This window comes from Glandiceps talaboti, chromosome 8, assembly GCF_964340395.1.
Source record: "Glandiceps talaboti chromosome 8, keGlaTala1.1, whole genome shotgun sequence".
Taxonomy (NCBI): Eukaryota; Metazoa; Hemichordata; class Enteropneusta; family Spengelidae; genus Glandiceps; species Glandiceps talaboti.
The window spans coordinates 10337488-10357671 of NC_135556.1; the positions used below are offsets into that span (position 1 = coordinate 10337488).

General features: G+C 37.2%; 1 protein-coding gene across 2 annotated transcripts; it reads right to left on the reverse strand.

The window, feature by feature from the left end:
- Positions 1-8724: 8724 nt before the first annotated feature.
- Positions 8725-19789, reverse strand: LOC144438512 (sterol regulatory element-binding protein 1-like). Of its 2 annotated transcripts, none has more exons than XM_078127571.1 (14): positions 19622-19789; positions 18015-18514; positions 17183-17479; positions 16721-16838; positions 16212-16580; positions 15234-15418; positions 14246-14516; positions 13739-13905; positions 13310-13472; positions 12351-12462; positions 11795-11910; positions 11246-11541; positions 10302-10593; positions 8725-9801 (listed from the first exon to the last, which is right to left on the reverse strand). In XM_078127571.1, the coding sequence occupies exons 1-14, from the start codon at positions 19728-19730 to the stop codon at positions 9572-9574; spliced, it is 3225 nt and encodes a 1074-aa protein (XP_077983697.1). In that variant the 5' UTR covers positions 19731-19789; the 3' UTR covers positions 8725-9571. The 2 variants fall into 2 exon arrangements, with proteins under 2 accessions (XP_077983697.1, XP_077983698.1); XM_078127572.1 differs by lacking the exon at positions 19622-19789 and adding an exon at positions 18619-18763.
- Between the last annotated feature and the right edge of the window lie 395 nt (positions 19790-20184).

A 20184-nucleotide genomic window follows, 5' to 3' on the forward strand; every position in this document is an offset into this window, starting at 1 on the left:
CTGAATATCAATGCAAATTGCAAATCATAACTCTGGTGGAAGTTTTTATTATCTGGTATGTGAGAACCACAATGAATCTGAAATTATAACAACTAGACATTATAATTTGAAACAATGATTATAACTTGAAAGTGTAAACTTTAAAAACAAAATGGTATTTAAATTGATTATGTGACTCTGAGAAACCAACGGTTATGGTAGGAATTCTTGTGATAAAAAGTTCATCGAACCTAGAGGTCGAATCATTCGTTGGAAAACATCGCTTTATTGGATTCGTCGAGTTGTTGTGTTTTAACGGTTGTGTATTGCTAAGACTTGACTTGTGACTTTTAGAATTCATCATGCAAGGACGAAAATCTTCCATTTTTTTGGAGAACGATATCTGAGACGTTCCCTTAACATTTTATCTTTGCATTTTTAATGATATTGGCAGGGTCAATCAATGCGTAACTCCTCAATATATGTCAAACAAATTAAGTTTTTTGTCACGTGGTTTGTGGTACTCGACATCAAGTTTTAACAGGGACGCGGGATGCCTAATGTCACAGAAGTCATCGAATTTATTTGATTCCCGTGACTTTTAATTTTGAAAGATCGAAGAAATGACAAACAGGCACAAAACTAAAGCAATTACACCGTTTGTTTTGAGTGCTGACGAATCGTCGGAGACCGGTGTTGTGTCGTCATCTACGGGTGGCTCTGTTGGGGCTTCCACAATGTTCGGCTCCATTCTGAAGACAACAGCGAATGGGCTTTCAGGTGGATCGTTGAGAGGACAGTTGAACAATTCTTCACTAAATCGCAGAGCGAAATCGTCCACACCAATCGTTGTCAAGGCGATATGCATAGTAAGATTGCTGTAGATATCAACTTTGAAAGTGTCCATTGCATATTTGTTTAACGCAAATGGACTGTTGTAAAACCGGACGGCTGATGCTATGATCTTCTCACCTAATAACATACAACAAACATCAGAATATTGATTTTAGATAAGGGTGATTGATATTTGGAATGTATGATGCAAAGGGTGGTGTTTGCTTTTCCATACATTTGGTGAACTGCCAAAATTACACAGTTAAACTACTGTATATCCAAAGGCAAGTGACCTTCAATTTTACATGTAATACATCTCGCTATGATCTGAGTATTACATTGTCATGGAACGGATAATCGTTTTCTTAATTATGCTGGGTCTGATTGTGGAAACTCTTCCCTTCGCTGTATCCCAACCCATCTATATGTACTCTAAACGCCTACATGTTGTGAAGACATAGAGTCGAAATCAACCAGCGAAGGTCGGATCCTACTAAAGCTACGCACAAAGTGAAAGCCAAGTCTAACATCGTTGACATGTTTTAAACAAATTAGATTAGATACAGCAAGTATAAGAACAACTGCATATATATATATATATATATATATATATATATATATATATATATATATATATATATATATATATATATATATATATATATATATATATAAGCAATGTAATATATATATAAGCAATATATATATATATAAGCAATGTAATGCGAACATTAAGAGTTAAACTATCTGAAGCTGTTCTATAACCCTTTCGTGATATGATCGATTGACTAACACTTGACATACAAAACTGAGTAAACGCATACTACTAGTGTGCATGTATACGCACAGAGGGTGCATTTCTCACCCTCAAAATGTATTCATTACCATGGAAACACAGAATAAACTGACCTCTTTTAAAGTAGTAAAGTGGCATTAGACCTCCACCAAGTGCGTCTGTTCCCGTGTTGAATTCCCCACATCGGGAAAACACTGCTTGGTAGCGGATAGCATAGCCAGCCATAAACGACGCCTCCATATCAGCATATGTTGTTATAGGAACTGGTGTGAACATGGTATTTTTGTAAAAGAAGACGCCTTCATCGTTTGACCCATCATTCAGCTTACAGTCATTGATGGAATTGCCCAATTCAGTCACATTCGCTCGTTGTATGTAATGGGCGATGACGTTAACTGTGCCGTCAGGAAGAGCTTCTATGCTGGTGTGTACAATAATATGCTCTGAGGAGAAAGTAAAATATGTCTACTTGTGAAAAATATAGTTGTAATAAATTAATCACTTGCATGAAAGCCTTACAGTACCATGACTTGACGCAATGTACATGATTTATTTTGAAATTGATGTACCTGGTGTCATTTCGAATGCAAACTTTGCCAAGAGATATAGCATATGTTACTTCACAGCATTGTCATGTATAGTTGAAAAAAACCAAAGTGCCTCGTAACTCACGTCACAGTAAATATAAGTTACCAGTGAAACCCAATGATATTTCCATCAACTTATACATATCTGGTTGTTCATAGTCAAAGAAATGTACTTGAAATAAAATCAAGTGAAGGAGTGTTATGGTAACTTTGATATAGTCCTCAAATTTACCGTCACGGTATCACTAGCTTGGAGCTCGGTGGCCGACCTCTCATGTACGAAGAAGTTTCTCGCTTGAACTGAATTTGGTCGGAGGCGATGAGACAACTAATTTATATAGTGGTCTGAAAAGTGGTTGATGCTTAGTACTATTGTTAAAGGGGCGGGATAAATTGTGACTGTACCTCTTAACCTATTAGACTACTCTTCGTAGTGGAAATTATTTGAACCGAGAAACTAGGGAAAAAAAGTTACAGGGAAAGTTATTCGGTGATGGAAATTGACATTTGGTGCTGTTACATGTAACTTTCAATAATACCGTATCAATGCCTGAAAGCCACCTAGATTTGACAAGTACGAGTGAGACGTATTAGAATTTGGTGAGTCACGCCCTCTAGGCAAAACTGCAATGGGTTTCAGGAGATCTAGAATTAAAAGTGGTTTGATGCAAAGAGTGTATTTCTCTGGTAGGATGGAATGATGTTTCGTACCTGGTATTCCTGGAAAGAGAATAACTTCGGTTGCCGTAAATGTTAGTTGTATGGGAATTCCAGTTATGTCTCGGAGTCCACGAAACGCGTCGATAACTGTACCAAAGTCTGACGGTTCCTGTACATATAACGAAAGAGAATAAAGTCACAAGAAAATCAAACTTGTTGATATCGAGTTTTGGTTTTCCTTTACCCACCACTCTACAAAGTTATCCTTTTCCGGTATAGGATGGCTTCAGCCATCAATGGAAAATCAATTTTCTAGCATACTTTAAGTTTATAACTTTGGACATGGATTAGGAAAATAAACCTTGTTTGTACTAAGACACTACACATGGATATATATGTTATAACGTTGCAAAAAGACTCAGTACTTGTCAAGATCAAGATATAAGAACGAAAGTACATAATTATCAACAAGCGTTAAGCGGCACACAAATTTTCCCATGAAGGCATGGGTTGCCATGCGACAATGGGGTTATGTATACAAATATAACCATATATAGGGACTAAATGATTGCAATAGTTTACCTCAATATCAACACCTGGAATTGATACCAATGGCGTCCTATCACATTTTGAGAAATCAACGAAGAATCGGAGTGGATAGCCCTCGAGCAAAGCATCTTTCACAGCAACCATGTCAGTTAGCTGCTCTTGGTAGGCATCTATAGTGATAATTAGAACCAGTTGCAATTGATTAATAGCAGAACATTACCAGTGCGGTGGACATAATTGTGTAGCGATATAGCCCAGAGATGTTTCGGTAACTCCGATACAAAGATGTGTCAGAATTCCCCGGAGAGCATATTTCCCAGAGCTATGGTTAACGACGAATATCTATAGCTCTGGAAATATGCGCTCCATTCACTCCCATTTCCAGAGTTACTAAATACCTAGACTTTATATAAACTATTATATTTTCGGGTGCTAACACCACGACAGTACATTGAGTATTCAAGTGTAGGAGAACATGTTATGGCAAGGAATTTAGTAAAAATAATTAACAAATAAAAGTGTTTTAGACATTTGTCTCTAGACAGAAAATATGTTCTAAGCGTGATGAAAACATGAATTATGCACACAGTCACTTGTGAACTAATATTCCATTCCAGGATGGTGATATTCTAGTCTAGGATGATCATAATACAAAATAATGACGTTATAATACGATATTCAAAAGAAAACACCGTTATGGGTCACTGTTTCTCTCTTATCCGAAAGTCTTTGGGCTAGTAAAACATATTATATATGTATATATATATATATATATATATATATATATATATATATATATATATATATATATATATATATATATATATATATATATATATATCGCACGGTTTTAAGATCTCAAGCTCTGAAGTAGAATGCAATGCGCTATTGAGGGCATATTCTCGTGGTATTCTTCACCGAATCTTTCAAATCTCTCTTCCAGATCCCCTTTTCTTGCTTAGAGACCAAGTTGACATCCAGATTATTGAGGGCACAAAATAATGCAAAATTATATTGAAAGTAATTTTATAAACCACAACTACAGGAATGTATGTGTAAAGTCTCTCACCTTGTGCTCGTGTTGTCAAAGTAACACATACAAGAACAAAAGAAATGGTGAACGTGTAGAAGCCCGACATGATATGGTCCGTGCTGTTCCGTCTCTTACAAACACTGAGATGATGGTGAAAAGTTAGCTTTTCTTTTAACGATGTAAAGTAGCATACCAGCACTGGGTGTTACCCCCCAAAAAGTATATTTGTCTTAGATTCTGTTTCATTTTTTTATTGTGCATGTGTTACGTAAAGCAACTTAGTCAATATCGTAAAAATTCTAGCTGTCAAAAGTCATGAAAACCGTGTCACTTCGAAATCAAGGCAACATCGCTATATCTAAATATATCTTCGTTCACATCTGTCTACACATTGTCATAAGTATCTTCGTACTATCTAAAATATATTTGCACACGTTATGATAATGTTTGTCACTCATCGTCATTCTGTTTTTACAGAAATTCGTTCAATCCCCAGGGTTGGACCTAGATTTGTAAATCCCCAGGGTTCGATTTTTAACAGTGACGAGAATGAAAACTTTATGGGTTTGTAGTTTCCATAGCAACACAACAACAACAACAGCTATAGCAATCCGAGGTGAATGTAAATAGGTTGTTCTCAATAGAGATAATTCGAAGTTAACGGAGTTTTACATGAATCTTGTGATTCGGAAGTTGAAAAACCTTTCACCGCGCTGGACAATGTTTATCGAGACCATAGTCGTTGCATATACGTTGGTGGGGGGGTCTATGTCGAGACTCAGAGATTCGTCCTAAGCTTCAGAATTCGAAGTCTCTCAGCTTAGTTTACCATAAACAAGGAGTGTTTTACTGGATGCCAACGTGGTCTCTAAGTAGAGATGTTAATCGTAACGATGTCAGTATAGGGACTAGACTAGGGTTGCTTTTATAGCAGCAATAATTATTTGTATTGGGGAATAGGATTTTCTTGGGTGTCAATATAAATTCTCCGAGAATCTTGGAAGTGAAATGTTTCAGGTGTAGACAGCCTTGTACCCCCATTAGAGTCACCAGGGGAATGTGGCAGCAGTTATTAAATATAATATTAGATATAGTATATTGTTTTGATGAAAATGTCCATCTCGGTATCGTCATATCTATTTTAATGTCGCGTGAGTTAGGGGCGTAGAATAGATTGAATCGGTCCCGTCCTGTCACCTGGCTGTATCGCCGGACATTAAGTTTGGCGTAATATGGGCTCAAGGCCGGGTGAAAACGATTATCACCCGATCATGCATATTTGCAGAATCGTTAAAATTGCTTTGCAGCGCTTTGTGTGAGACAACAAAATCATTTCACATATTTTCTGTGTGACAAATTGGCGTCGTTCCAATCAGAGTTTCCAATTGTACCGTAGTAAGACTATGTCAGTATTACCTTTGTACATGGACTGCATGCATGCATATAGCAAATATGCCAAAATGTATTTCACGACTACGTGGGAGAATAGAACTAGCATGTGATATTCATTGTAAATAGAAATAAGGGGCAATGAATGAGTTTGCAAACTTGACCTAATTCTTTTTCTCCTCCCATCGCTTCATCCTTCTCGCCCTTGCAAGTTTTCATGCTATTACCACATACTGTTCAGAGATAACCTCCGGTCTGTTTGCATGTCTTTAATATCGGCCAGTATGTCCAGATAGCCAAGCCGCTGGGCTTTCTCTGATTGTCTCCCTGTCTCATTCCCTCTATCCCTCCCTGACTAGCCTAGTCTGGTTTGACTATATCGTTCGAACCATGTAATAGTATGTCCATACAGATAGCCAAGTCCCTGGGCCTTCTATAGGGCCCCAGGCTTAATTAGTTATGTTTACGAAAAAACACACCAAATAAACAAACAAACAAGAACAACAAAAAACATATAAACACCGACAAACATGAAAGACAGCGTAATTTACTAATTACATATCATTATCAACAATGTTTCTAAGCAACAATACGTTTTCTATACCATGTGAATGGTTACTGTGGAGATACTCCTTATAGGGACGAGACTTGCGGCGGGTGATCCTATAAATGAGAAAATTTCATATTACACAGGGTGACCTTATTGCAGTTCTCGTAATTAATCTGCCGTACATGTCTGTCATTTTCGTCGGTGTTGATATGTTTGTTTGTTTGTTTGTTTGTTTGCCTGCTTGCTTTTGTTTGTTTGTTTGTTTGTTTGTCAAATATAACTAGCTCAGTTGTCTCCCTGTGTGCTTTCTCTGATTGCCTCCCTGTCTTTTGTCAGTCTGTCTGTCACCCCCTCCCCATCTCGATCTTTGACTCACCTCCGGAGATTTGAGTACATAAGCCATAAATTCTTGAAATTATTTGTATTGTGGAGTGTGACTAGTCGTTGCCCTTTGTGTGTGCAATGGGAGTGCAACACACAATTCATAGCCGTTGATGGCGCTTTTGTAGACAAAGTTCTTTGATTTATTTAGAAGAAGAAACTATCAGTATTTTTGCAACAATTTCATTTACATGCAACAGTGCAGGACAAATGTTAATCACGTGATCCGGTGAAATATCAAATACACTATGACATACATTCATCTCCTTGTGATAAGTGGTACTATAATAAAACGTTGTAGTATTGGGACCTTTCACCTTATTAAGTCTCCGAGAAAAGTCTATATACAGGCAGTTACACATTTTCCCCAAGCTTCATCGACAGTTTCGAACAGTGCAATGTATCGAGATTTATTTTATAAAACATTGCTGCGGAAATAGTTTCTAGTACATATATTACAATACACACCTGACCATAGACCGTAAGATACGTCATGTCGATGTGTGAGGGCGCCCCGTCATGGCGTACATTACAGACTAACCTGACCAAAGCATAGTGCACCGCCATGCTTATTATCTCATGTCACACCTCTAGTCCTTTGCCTACATTTCGTATTTGTCAAAAATCATATCAGTGTCAAAAGATCTAAATCTCGAATGTCCATTATTATACCCCATATTTTCATTTCTTGTCGTAAAATCTTATTCAATAGAGTGTCAATCAACTTGGGGCGGGGGGGGGGGGTCTTGGAATGCTAAGTAGTTAAAATTTCGATATCGTATACTGAAGAATAATTACAACATATAACACTGTCTGGCAAACGTTTTCCATTCCGAAATGTTCTCGGTGTCTGTAACAAACCCGGAATCACGTAGAAATATTAGAAATGGTTGGAGTAAAGATTTGATGCTTTTAGTGTGAATTTTGAACTACCTGTACTGTAGGTAGATAATAATCCTGAGTCATGCTGAGACTCTGTACATTAACTTAACAGACGATCAATACCAATCAATTATCCAGGCTCCAGTACAACATGTGAGGTGCTGTATGCAACTAGCTACATGTGGGGCAAGTACTCAACTAGTTACCAGAATATATAAATTACCAACGTCACAATGTCGGCCAATGATTTTTCTATTGATACACTATTTGACACCTTTGTGATGTAGAGTGGAAGGTTCCACTATTATGAAGTGGAATAATGGAACTCCAGCACAGTAAATCTTATGTCACTGCAGATATAAAACAATGCACGTCATACTGTTATATTGTTTTGTACTGAATGAACCTTGAGGACCAATTTGTTAAGTCATTCGAATATCAAAGTTCAAATTGCCCAAAACATTACCATATACTTGTTCCTTGCCATTTAGAAAAAAAAAATTAATCGTTCAACATCTTGTTTTTAATGGCATCGATTTATCATTTCTGAGTGCTTGACTTGCCAAGGCACGGCAATATTGAAGTATGCGATGGTCATATTTTTATACAATTTTCTTCTACATTTTCAATGATTGGAGTTTCACTCAAAGCAAAGCAAGTTGTGAGGCAAAGAATACAAAAATACCGAAGTACTGATTGGTTGAAATGAGCAGACTACATGCCCAGTTTTCGTGCAAGCAAATACTAACACTACAGTTCTCAATGAGATTTTGAATACCAATTGAGTCTAACACCCCTTAAAGCTACCAGACTATGTAAACAGCTTAGGACTATAAATCCTTCACTTTAGATGCACGGTCACGTAGTAATTCGATTGCAATGGTACCACTCCAGACAGCCGGACCAAACGTACAGTGCAACAAGTCAGAACAAGCATAACATCAATACTCTGTCTGCCCTTACATAACAAACACACACCCATTCCAATATTAATACTGGTAGATTTATATTGATCATCTGTCGGCAAACTTGACAATCTGACACCAACTAGGCAATGTATTACATACATATAAATTGATTTTATTTACATTCTTAGGAGTGTAACATCATTTCTTGACAGATCGGAACACCACTGATAATCAACTACACTGTCTACAGATTCCCTGTGGTCAGCTAAGCATAATTCACAAAACAAGACAATATAGCGACGTTTTACAAAAAATAAACAATCTGAATAATAAGTTCAAATAAGATCCTGTATTAAAGTAATCACTCTTAGTTAGCAAGCCAAAAAGATGTTTTTCAATAAATAAAAGTTCCATTTTATTACTATACAGCAGTGTGTTTGGAATGACTAAATTTTGGTGGCTTCAAGTTTTATTTCTGATAATATATATCTGTGACAAATAAAGTGTTTGTACAATTTCTACAAAACGAAAGTCATTGGACTTTTTTTTAAAAAATCAATCTCGTGCTTCATAAATTTCTATCTAACACTACTTGTATGCAAAAAATAAATTAGACACCAACAAAAAAGGTAGTCAAATACTTCATTGTGAATTTTTTCTAATTCTACATTTGACAAAAAAAAAATAATTGTGTTTCTGATAACATGGCCTCAGAGAATAGGATAGGTAGGTCAGGTTTTATTATATTTTATTCTTTCAATTGTTTTTATTTTTGAAAAATACTGTCTCGTCCAGAACCAAACGAAAAGTTGGTCAGAATACCTGTTCTGTGATATTTCGATGAAATATGTACCGACATCACTGTGGAAAGAAAACAGCTGTACATAAAGTTCAAGAAGACAAAGAATTTATCTTTTTAGCATCAGCGGCTTAAACTAGGGTCTGACGGGCTATCGGAAACATACAATTTGTTTTATTTTGCCTTAGCTTGCACATTTTGTCATGGTGTTCAGACACTACATGTTAGCGACTGGTGATGGCAGAATTTCGGCTGCTCAGTTTTAGTATCATTTGTTGGCAGTCTTGTAATGCACGTTTGTCCCCAAGTTTCTCCAGTGATCGTGCTGCTTCCGTTAACATATTTTCTTTGCAACCTGGTGTTGATAACAAATCCTCCGGTAGATGTTTACAGGCCATTAATAGAGCTGTAGCGTGTTCTCTCTCACCAAGCACAAGGTTATTCTCATCTATACCTGTAAAGACAAGTAGTCAGACGATTCAATTACATGTATTTCAATATCATGTTCATTCATATCAAAGCCAGACTTTATTAAAAATTCATTACAATTTGAATTTCACCCAACTTAAATTTAACAAAAGTCAAAATGGTCCACTCGTATACTATTCAAATTGTCCACGCATTATGACAACAAATTTTTCATATCAAGATTGATGTTTGAAAAATACACTAAATCATAGCTTTATTCATAAAATTTTACTTTCCATGGCATACATGTTACTTCTTGTGATGCTCTATACTATGGCGATTTTATACCTGATAACAATAACTTATTAGTCTGAAAGACCCAGTCGGTTCAGTTGCCAGTTGGTTCACTTACATAACCACTCGCTACCCACTAAAGTTTGAAGCATATTATATAAGCGGAAACAAGTACTAGATCCTTCTGGCTAAATAACATACAAGTGTTCAATATATTTTCAATGCAGCTTGCCTAGGGCATAAATAACTTACCATTCTTGTTGTTAGCGTTGACACAGCGTCTTCTCAAACTTCTGTCTAGCAATTTTTGTGTGCGTGCTGGGTTAGCTCCTGCCATCAATCTAGCAGTGGCTTCATGAAGGTATACTCTAGGCATGGCAGCCTTCTCTGTCTGGGCCAACTTTTTCAGGCTTGCCATGTCTTTTTGGAATGATTGTAGCTCAGACGGACTGCAGCTAGTGCCTTCAGTTTGATTGCTGTTTTGCTGCTGCCATACGGCTGTACGTGTCATTAACAGCCAATCACACACCAACAATTGTACAGCCTGAAGATGAAGAAAATACACCAAGGTTAAACTAACAGTTTAAATAATTTATTAGTCCATTAAAAAAACAATTTACACAAGTATTTTGTGATATAACCTTAATCAAAGTGGACAGGTGTGAGATGATGTTACTGAAGTTTTAAGGCCCAGGATTCAAATCCAGGATCTCACATTAGTGTTATGGCATTAGTGGGTAATGGCATCAATGGCGCCATAACGATTAGATAAGATTAATCCTTTTCTATAGCTCTACCAAACAGTTGTATTCACAACTTAATTTTAATCCCTGAGCTGGGCCTTTCACACCCATTTCAATAGCCAATCAATAGCAGACACAACTACTTGTTGGGTGGGCAGTAACTCTGTTGTGTAACGAAGTACGAGACACAGGAACGAACTTCCATGCCATGCGATGTGTTGGAATTCTTCTGGTAGACAAGCCTCAATATCATGCTTGCACTGCAGATGCACCGCAAAGGTTTGCAAACTTGCAATGCAACTACAATGCACCATAATAATGAGCATCATTACATGGTCTTTATCTTCTTTCTTCTAATTCTGCTAACCAAATATGTACAAATGTACTCAAAACAGCCACAATTCTGAAATTTGTGCAAGGTCATGTCCATAAATTGAAAACAAGTTCTCTCACCTGTGTTTTAAGTTTGTTGGCTTGACTGGTTCCAAGGTTGATGCTTTCTTTCAAGAAGGACCCTGCTTTGTCACATAATGATATGCAATTCTGTGTGCCATCTCCAGTGATCAAACTCTGTCTGGCTTTGAATGCTAGGAGGACAGCTTTCCCAATAGGATCATCTGAGTCTTGTACATGTTTTGGAATACTTTCCACACTTCCATACAGTCTCTCTGCTGCTTCATCTTCTCCAACCAACCAGTGAGCTGCTACAGATATAACGTGACACCACCACTTGGCAACTGGATCTTCACCTATAAAACGAATAAAAAAAATTCACATTTCATTTGTTGTTTGCAGGAATGATATGCTTTCTTCAAAACCGTGTCAGAAATCTTTTTCTTGCATTATTATATTCATTCATCAACATCAATATGAAATTTTCCCGTGATCATCATAATTTCCTATTAGCATGATAAAGAATGGAATGGTCACAATTGCATGTGAGGGTTTCGTAAACTATTTTTTTCAGTGTTTGGACATTTCATGGCAAGATTTGACACTCACCAGTAATGGATGACATGCTAGCACCAATGGAAGCATTGCTTTGTTTGGGTGCATCAGCAGCATCGGCACATTCACCAAGTAACTGAAGATACTGCAAGGCATCTGAAGAGTGCGATCTGTAAAAAACAAGAAATTATGTGTTTTACTTTCACCATAGTAATACTTCATTGGCGAATTTACATCAGTAGTTTTAAGCCGGAAGATTTCCAAAGAACATACTTTTCTGTGCTTGGATTTTAGTAGTCATTTTTCATTCTACATCCTCTGCAATTGGATAGTCACATCTTTAGTTTCTGTGAGTCACTGACATCTAATTTACTAAAGTTCAGCAAACATTTAGAACAGATTATAAAGTAGTGTTGAGTGGTATGTTTGACTAGTAGTCCTGCCAACATAATTATAATCAAGGACTGCTACCAGAGTGGACTAGAGTTCAGGCCAAGGATACTTACTCATCTTACTGGAATACAGCCAAGATGTTTGGCGATCTTATACCACAAGTGAATTCATTGCGACATAAGTAACTCTCTCAGAACAATTACAGTGGCTTTCTTACCCTGGTTTAGCAATACTTGTACTATTACTGGATTCTGGAATGATCAGTGAGTAGAGTGCCTTTTCCAACAATTGTTCCCTGAAAGCTTGACTTACATAGGCCAGTGGATCAGCTGGAAATAAAAGAAATTATAACTTTCAAATCTTGACACTCCTTGTATGAAAACAGAGTTTGAAATGTTCATTCCGTAAAACCCATGGGACTGACACTGTCATTAGATTCCTGTTGTCTGTTTAGTGTCACTCAATTCTGCTAAGTTCACTTTGAGTTCAAAGAGCTACAGAAGGGGCAGTTGAACCATCAATCAATGACTCTGTGGTCAGATTAGAATTATAAAGCTGTCACTTTTTATTAACCATGTCATGGGCAAACACTTAACACAGAATGTCACTTTTTATTAATCATGCCATGGACAAACAGTTAACATAAAATGTGCCTGATATAAACTTATTTAAACCTTTGCTGTTACTTTGGCGTTTAAAAAAAAAAATAAAAAAATAAAAAAAACTTAATTCTCAATTAAAAATCAATATAAAAATCTGGGGTTGCCGGACACAAAATGAATCCATTTTAGAATCCAATATGGGCATCAACTAGTGTTAACTCCATGAGAAAATAAAAGACTAGCAATTAATTTCCTTGAAAACAAGACGGTAAACCCCAACATTTCTTATATTATTTCAAGAGGACCATGAACAAGTTTCTTTTCATATATTTCATATATATTTGAATATGAGGGAAATTGGTCTGAGGCACAATCTACTTTATAAAGCCATCTCAAACTGGACATCTAAAACATAAGATTTGCTCCAACAATCTATCACCTACAATTGTACATTTTTTTCTTCAAATTCTGAAAATCTCACCTCTATACTACATGGTATACAATAATCTAATAATATGCAAAAGCATTTTACCAAAATGTGATTCACTGGAAAAGAATAATTAAAATGAATTACCTGGGTTGCCTGTGGTGCTGTAGAGACCTTTGGTCATCTTGAAATTCCATTCCAACTCAACGAAGAATCTATGCCCAAGTGGATGAAAAAGCCATTTCATTGAAGCTGGCATAGACTCGGCATCAGTAGCACAAACATGTCTGGCACTGCTCAGAAAGTATCGCTGTGGGTAAAAAACAGATACTATAAATAGAATCTCAACGGCTCATCATTGTAATGACATGACCTTCATTCTGTATAAACATGTTGAACAGTTGTCTTCTTTTCAAATAGTTCTAGCACCCCCCCCCCCCCCCAAAAAAAAAAAAAAAAAAAAACAACAACTGCCTCATGAATTATTTAGATTATAACTGTTTGCACTTAGTATCAAGATAACAAGGCCATTATTTCCATATGTAAAGTGATGCGTAATAAAGTAAGTCTACTTACAGCCAAGAAGTGCATTCTTGTATGGAAACTTGTCTTGATCTGAAGGGCTGCTGTGGTGTAGATTTCTACCAGGGTTCCTTTACTGATTGAATCACCAGCACATTCAGCCAGATTGACTGCACTCAAGGCTAGATTCACTGCTCTGAAAAAGCCACCAGTTTCGTGACCTGGCATGGAATGAAATCAATATCAGCAACATTATTACTGCGTCAGTCGACATGATTTATTACAACACCTGGTTGATATCAGAAACATAATCAGAAATTGGCAAACTCCCTCGTAAAGCTAGAATGTTACCCATTCTTTGTATATTTCTAAACTTGAGCTTGTCAACTTTAAATTATGAAGAAAGAAGCTGAAAAAGGCATATTCTAACAAATGAAGCATAATTCTGATAAGAAAACTATTTCTTTCTTTATTTTTTTATCTTTATTTTTTGTGGTGTGTGTGTGGAGGGGGGGGGGGGGGGGGCATTTGTGTGTATGAATCTACAAGTCTGTTTCTTACCTGTCATCTGCAATTGATGTAATTTGTGATAAACCAATGCACCATCTCTAGCTGACAACTTTGCATCAGCCAGTTTGCCATCTTTGATGTTTGATTTCTTTATACCACCAGCTTTATTGGCAAGCCACTTGCCTACCCATACACGGTTCAACACTTGACGAGATACATTCCAGCAGATGCTTGCAGTCAAGTCTAACTTGGATGTGGGTAAAGGTCGTCCTAAGGCAGTTAAACATGTTCTGAACTGTCCAGCAGCAGCTGCATAGTCACCCTGTGTAAATCATACAGACAGCATTTGGGACCATTAGATTTTTTAAGCCACTGCCCATAAACATTAAACAAACACTTTATATTTGTTATGTGCTGTTCAGGTGTCAACTTTGCAGAACAATGCTAAGTACACAAAGCTTGTCTCTGATCAGACCACTTTTTTTGACAAAATGAAAGTCATGATAAATGAACTTCCAAACATACGTTTCAATCACCATTTGATTCTAAAGATCTTATCTCCTGCGCCACGCCACGCCCTCTAGCAACATCCATCAAAATGGAGTCAGTTTGGCTTTCTACCTAGCAGATGTAGTGCACGATGCATCAGACCATGAATATGTAAAACCTTCATCCAGGCACTTTGTGGTTTTGAGGTTGTCATAAATATTTGGAATCAGGACTATATAAACATATCACACTAGGAACTTGGCAGCCATGTACTTTTATAAATTCATATAATTATTTCACAGGGTGTAACTATTTTGGTAAGTTGGTAAGTTTCCTAAAATGCACGTTTTGTTTAAGACAAAACAATTGATGGTTCTTTGATAACAGCCTGCAACATATACTTCACTTTTGCACTTGAGTAGCTGGAGTGATAATTGATATTGGCAGATAAAAGGGCCTGGTGAATATCACCATCTTGCTAACTATCCGAGCAATTCTTATTCAAATCAGCAAATTTGCATAGTATGAAAGGTATCTGTTGTGTACCTACCCTGGCAAGATCTGTGTCAGCCTGTTTTCGATACCGCCAAAACTTGACTGCTGCTTCGGAGTGAGGCTGTAGAACTGGTTCTCCATAGACAAAGATGCCAGTAAAAACTCCCAGTACCATGACCCCATTTATCAGCCAGATGAGAAGAGTTGGTAATAACCAATCAAACAAAGTCTGCTGGACAACTTAAAGTGAAAAACAAGAAAGCCTATTAATCACCAGTGGGTTAAACCTTACATGTGTCAAACTTCAAAGTGATTTACTGACACTGATCGCTTCAATTTACTTTACAGCTTAGGTCTGTTGATTGAACCATTTTCAAATGTCCTATAGTTTGTCAACTGGGTGAACTATCACATTTTTCTACCTGACCTGATACACACTGTAATGGTGTCATTGTAGTGGAATAATGAATCAAGTGTTTTATCCCTCAGTGTGTTTGGCATATGTTTCAATTTCTTATACACCATCAGTTCAAAGACAAACTTCACCCAATAGGTCAAAGCACTATCAAAATCTAAAGCCAGGATCGATTCCTGCAGGAGGAAACTCGGGAAAGTGATATGTCCATTTTCCAACATCTCAAATTTTGGGAATTAACTTTAAGAAAAGTTGGGCAAAATAATAATGATTTGATACGTATGTAAATCAACAACGGCACGATTTTCTCACATTCACAAATGTTTTATTTCATTCCGGATGCTTTCAGTACCTCATTAAAAGCGAGAAATTGCCTAAAACTCATGCCACCCACTTTCTGGAAAACAACTATTGGAAAATGCTATGTCTAAACTTATCATCGACTATCAAAACCTAATAGTGACAATGCAGAAACAAGTTTTGACCTATACAACTTAGGTCATGGGATAATAGCAGCTGAAATATGACAGGAAAGCTCATTTATTCATTCATATGACAGTTACAAGTTACTTATTAACACATAGCTTTGTTACATCATATATTATACTTTTTACCTACCTTCACCCTCTGCCATCAATGTTCTACTTCCACCATGTAGCTGTCCGTAATCTGCACCTTGTAAACCCTCAGCATCCATCAATGACTTGAACGGATTGAACAGTAGGACACCAAACACAACCATGCACAGAGTTATCCTTGTACGGTCTAAAATACCACAGTTTTGCATTCCCATGGGTTCTGTCTTGACTTGGAATGAACTATTTTGCAAGTCAGTCATAGCAGTATCATTGCTGTCATCGAACATCAAGGGGCTTGGTGGATCTGAAGAAGTGGTACTGCTACTTGGACTGCGTACTGGCGAGTCAGGATCAGATGGTGGAGGACTCAGTTCTCCTACTGACTCTGTTTTTACTTGGATATCACAATCTACAATGTGTATAAAAGTCATAGTGTCAAATGACAAACAACCATGCAGGGTACAAAAAGATAGAAACATAGTAGTTGAAACTTGATCAGTAGCTGTAAACAACAAATTCAACAAATTAAATGGGAGCCAAGATACTTACTTGGTAGTTTACCCAATCCCATCTTTAGGAGCATGTTTTCCTGCTTCAGTTTATGATTAGCATTTTCTAAATGCCTGATACGTTCTATTGCTTTCTTCAAAATGCCAGACTTGTTCATCTGTATGAAAAGATAACAAAGGGTCAATTTTTACAATATATTTGTGGTGGTTTTTTTTCAAAGTTGAAATATATACACATTTAATTGCTCTATAAAATATACTGGAACTTTTTTATTCAGTTGTGTTGGTAATAAGGTCAAACTGACCTAACAACTCTGAATGAAGCATGTAGCCTGACTTAAAGCAAGTAATGAAGACATGAAAACATGCATACTGCATGCATGCAAACCCATGCACAGGCACACACCACAGTATATTCGGTCAAACACCTGAAGGCAACAGATTCAAAGTGATGACATTCCCTTATTGTACTGCAATATTACAAGAAAATACAACAACTTACCTTGGTATCGGTGCCCAAGACAATGTCTTTGAGTTCAATGATTTTATCATTGATACTTGATCTGTATCTACGTTCAATGGCATTATGTGCTGTTCTTTTCTCTCCTTTACAAGGCAGTGCTCCTTGCTTGTTAGCAATAAGTCTGTTGATCGGCAGCTTATCAGTGGTCTCAACTTTCACTAGTGGAATATTGGTAAGAATACTAGCTGACCCAACAATGGTAGATAATGGAGTGGTGGACACCGTAGTTACCACAGGAACAGCAGTTGTAGCAACAGGCTGGGTTTGAAGCAGCACCTAGTGGGAGGGCAGTAAATTTATAAATGAGAGTGTATTTTTAGGTACAGGTCAACATCACTGAAGGTGACCTTGGTAAAATGTAGGTGGCATGATAAAATGAATATCAAATTTAATAAAATATTGACCAGATAAAAAGATAACCTATACATACATAACTGCCCTGGTTATGCATATATGCTTGACTATACATATATTATATGGCAGGCAGCTTATTATCAGCTAGTAAACAAAGCTATCCATCACTGTCAGTCAAACAGCCCATTTAGTTACATATCTTAGGATTCCTTATTTGGACATAAGAATGTCATACATTATATTAATTTATCTATATTTACTATCCATATCTAATCAGCCCATTTTTCTAATAAATTTACACGCTATCAATTTATTTTATTTGCAGTCTTTTTTGTCATATAAGGTGTAAGTTCAAGCAATACTGAGCTAGCCAGTTCCACCCCTTCACAAGCAAAGGCTACCTTAAATTAACATGAAAGAACAAAGAAAACTAAATAAAACACAGTTTACTACTAACCTGTTGAAAAGCTGGTGAAAAGGTCTGTTGTACTACTGGACTCTTTGGTTGTGGCTGTATTTGAAGTGGGCTCTGGGCTGGAAGTGGACTAGCCTGGGGAACCGTCTGTTGAATAGCAGCTGGTGGTGGTGGTGGTGGTGGTGACGGAACCGATTGTAAACTTGGTGCTGGAGACAGTGGCACACTTACTGCTGGGCTCACAACTTGTGATGGAGTCGTAAGTTGTTGCGGTTGTTGTGTTTGCTGCTGCTGTGCTTGCTGCTGTTGCTGAGCTTGTTGAAGGGCTGCCTGCAGCTGCGCTAGGTGTTGTTCTTGGGGTTGTGATGGTAACAATGTAAGAGTTGGGGTAATATTATCAAGCGCATCCACAGGTTCCTGTTTAACTTGGACATTCTCAGGAATAACAGGCTCAGGTGACATAGTCGTGTCCAGTGGGTCACTAAAAAGATCATCTGGAGTAGGTGAGGTTTGATCATCAGAGTTAATGTAGTCAATCATAGCTGCAATTGAAAAAAAAAAGGAAAGGAAAATAATTTTCTCTGTTGAAAAAACTACACATGGGTAAAATGAAAGCATATTCAACATCAAACAACATGTCGCAAACCTCTGTAAAATGTTTCAAGTGACTCCAGCACCATGATCTAGATAATACACAAGTTTCGGTTCTGGTATTTCTGCACCAGCTGGCCCCATCTTCTCCATTCCGCTTCTTTCTTGCGACTGAACTTCTGCCGGTGCAACTGATACTGTACTGAACCGGCAGCTGACTCCACCTCTACTGTATTACAATTCATCTCATTATGATTATTATGATGCACTATCAGGCCACCAATCTAAACAGCCAATCAGAGACGGCCATGCTATACTTATTTCAAACTGTGCAAACAACTAATTTTGTGGGTCACTTTTCTCATAATTTGTGTATATTTAAGTAAACAATACAATAGGTCGATTTTATACTTGACAGCCCGTTATCAAGTCAGTAGTAACTGCTGCCCCGTCCCCCTCCCCTCAGATGTAGCATAGGCCGATGATGATTATTCATCACTGCTATATATACCACCCAGAATACGGAAGTGAATACCAGGGTGAAATACAGTTTACAAAAAAATACATGAAGTTAACGAAATGCCACCACTGTTATTATAACAAGTGCAGTGTAACAAAGACTTTTTAATGATGCCAAAAAAGTAGTCAATTTAAAATTGAAAAATAAAATATTTTGAGTCAAACAAGAGCTTATATGTGACAGTTATAGTAGTATGAAGTACTTCACCACTATCCACTACACTGAACAATTTACTTCCACCCATGGCCCATTTCTGACGAGTTCAATGTTCAGTTACATAACATTTGTATTTCACGACTACAGCAACAGGCAGAAATGTGGCATTTAATTTCTAATAAACTGCATTCTACTTGCTTGGGTCGTACATGGAAAAATACTCGATATTTAGTGAACTCAACACGGCACAACTTTCAAGTACATGTAATCGGCAAAGTACACATATTACTATCACTTTCACGACACCGATCTCTGTTCAAACGGTGCTATCTCCGTAACGGATGAAAATATTTCCACCAAATTTGACAAAAATAATCCTCACCATCAAAGTCGTTGAAGAACATGTTATCCAGGTCCTGGGACGGCTCCAACGATGGTCCCAGATCCTGAATAGGATCGGACGACGATAACCAAGGATTCTGCTCCGCCATATTTGTTGTCCTCTATGCACGCAGGCATGAGTAGCGCCACGAGAACGCAGCCAATCAGATTACTGGAATTTCATCGTACGATATGACGTTATGGGGCTACATTTATGTAAATTTTGTTGATGAGTCGTATCCAACAAATTTGCATACAACGAATGAGTGCAAAGGTTGGAGTTCACTAGTAGTTCAAAGTTGAAAAAAAGACACTATTTTTAAGTAAATTGACGAACTGAAAAGTTTTCAATATATCTTTTTCTACCAAAATAGAAACAAAAAATATTAAGGAAATCCAAACATCATAACATGCGAAAAAGATCAACCCACCAGTCATTGTGACAGTTGTAATCTAAAATTAGCAACATCGATGACATCATATTTATTTTGGTACCATTACGTAGTTCTTAATTCTCATTGGCTCGGTAAATAGGTTCTGTCGCAATTTCCTAAAGCTGTGTTT

Coding starts and splice junctions, on each gene's coding strand:
- LOC144438512 (XM_078127571.1), bottom strand. CDS start 19,730: ATGGCGGAGCAGAATCCTTGGTTATCGTCGTCCGATCCTATTCAGGAT. Junction 16,839..17,182: donor TCTTGGGCACCGATACCAAG/GTAAGTTGTTGT, acceptor CTTTTCATACAG/ATGAACAAGTCTGGCATTTT. Junction 12,463..13,309: donor CAGCACCACAGGCAACCCAG/GTAATTCATTTT, acceptor TTTTATTTCCAG/CTGATCCACTGGCCTATGTA.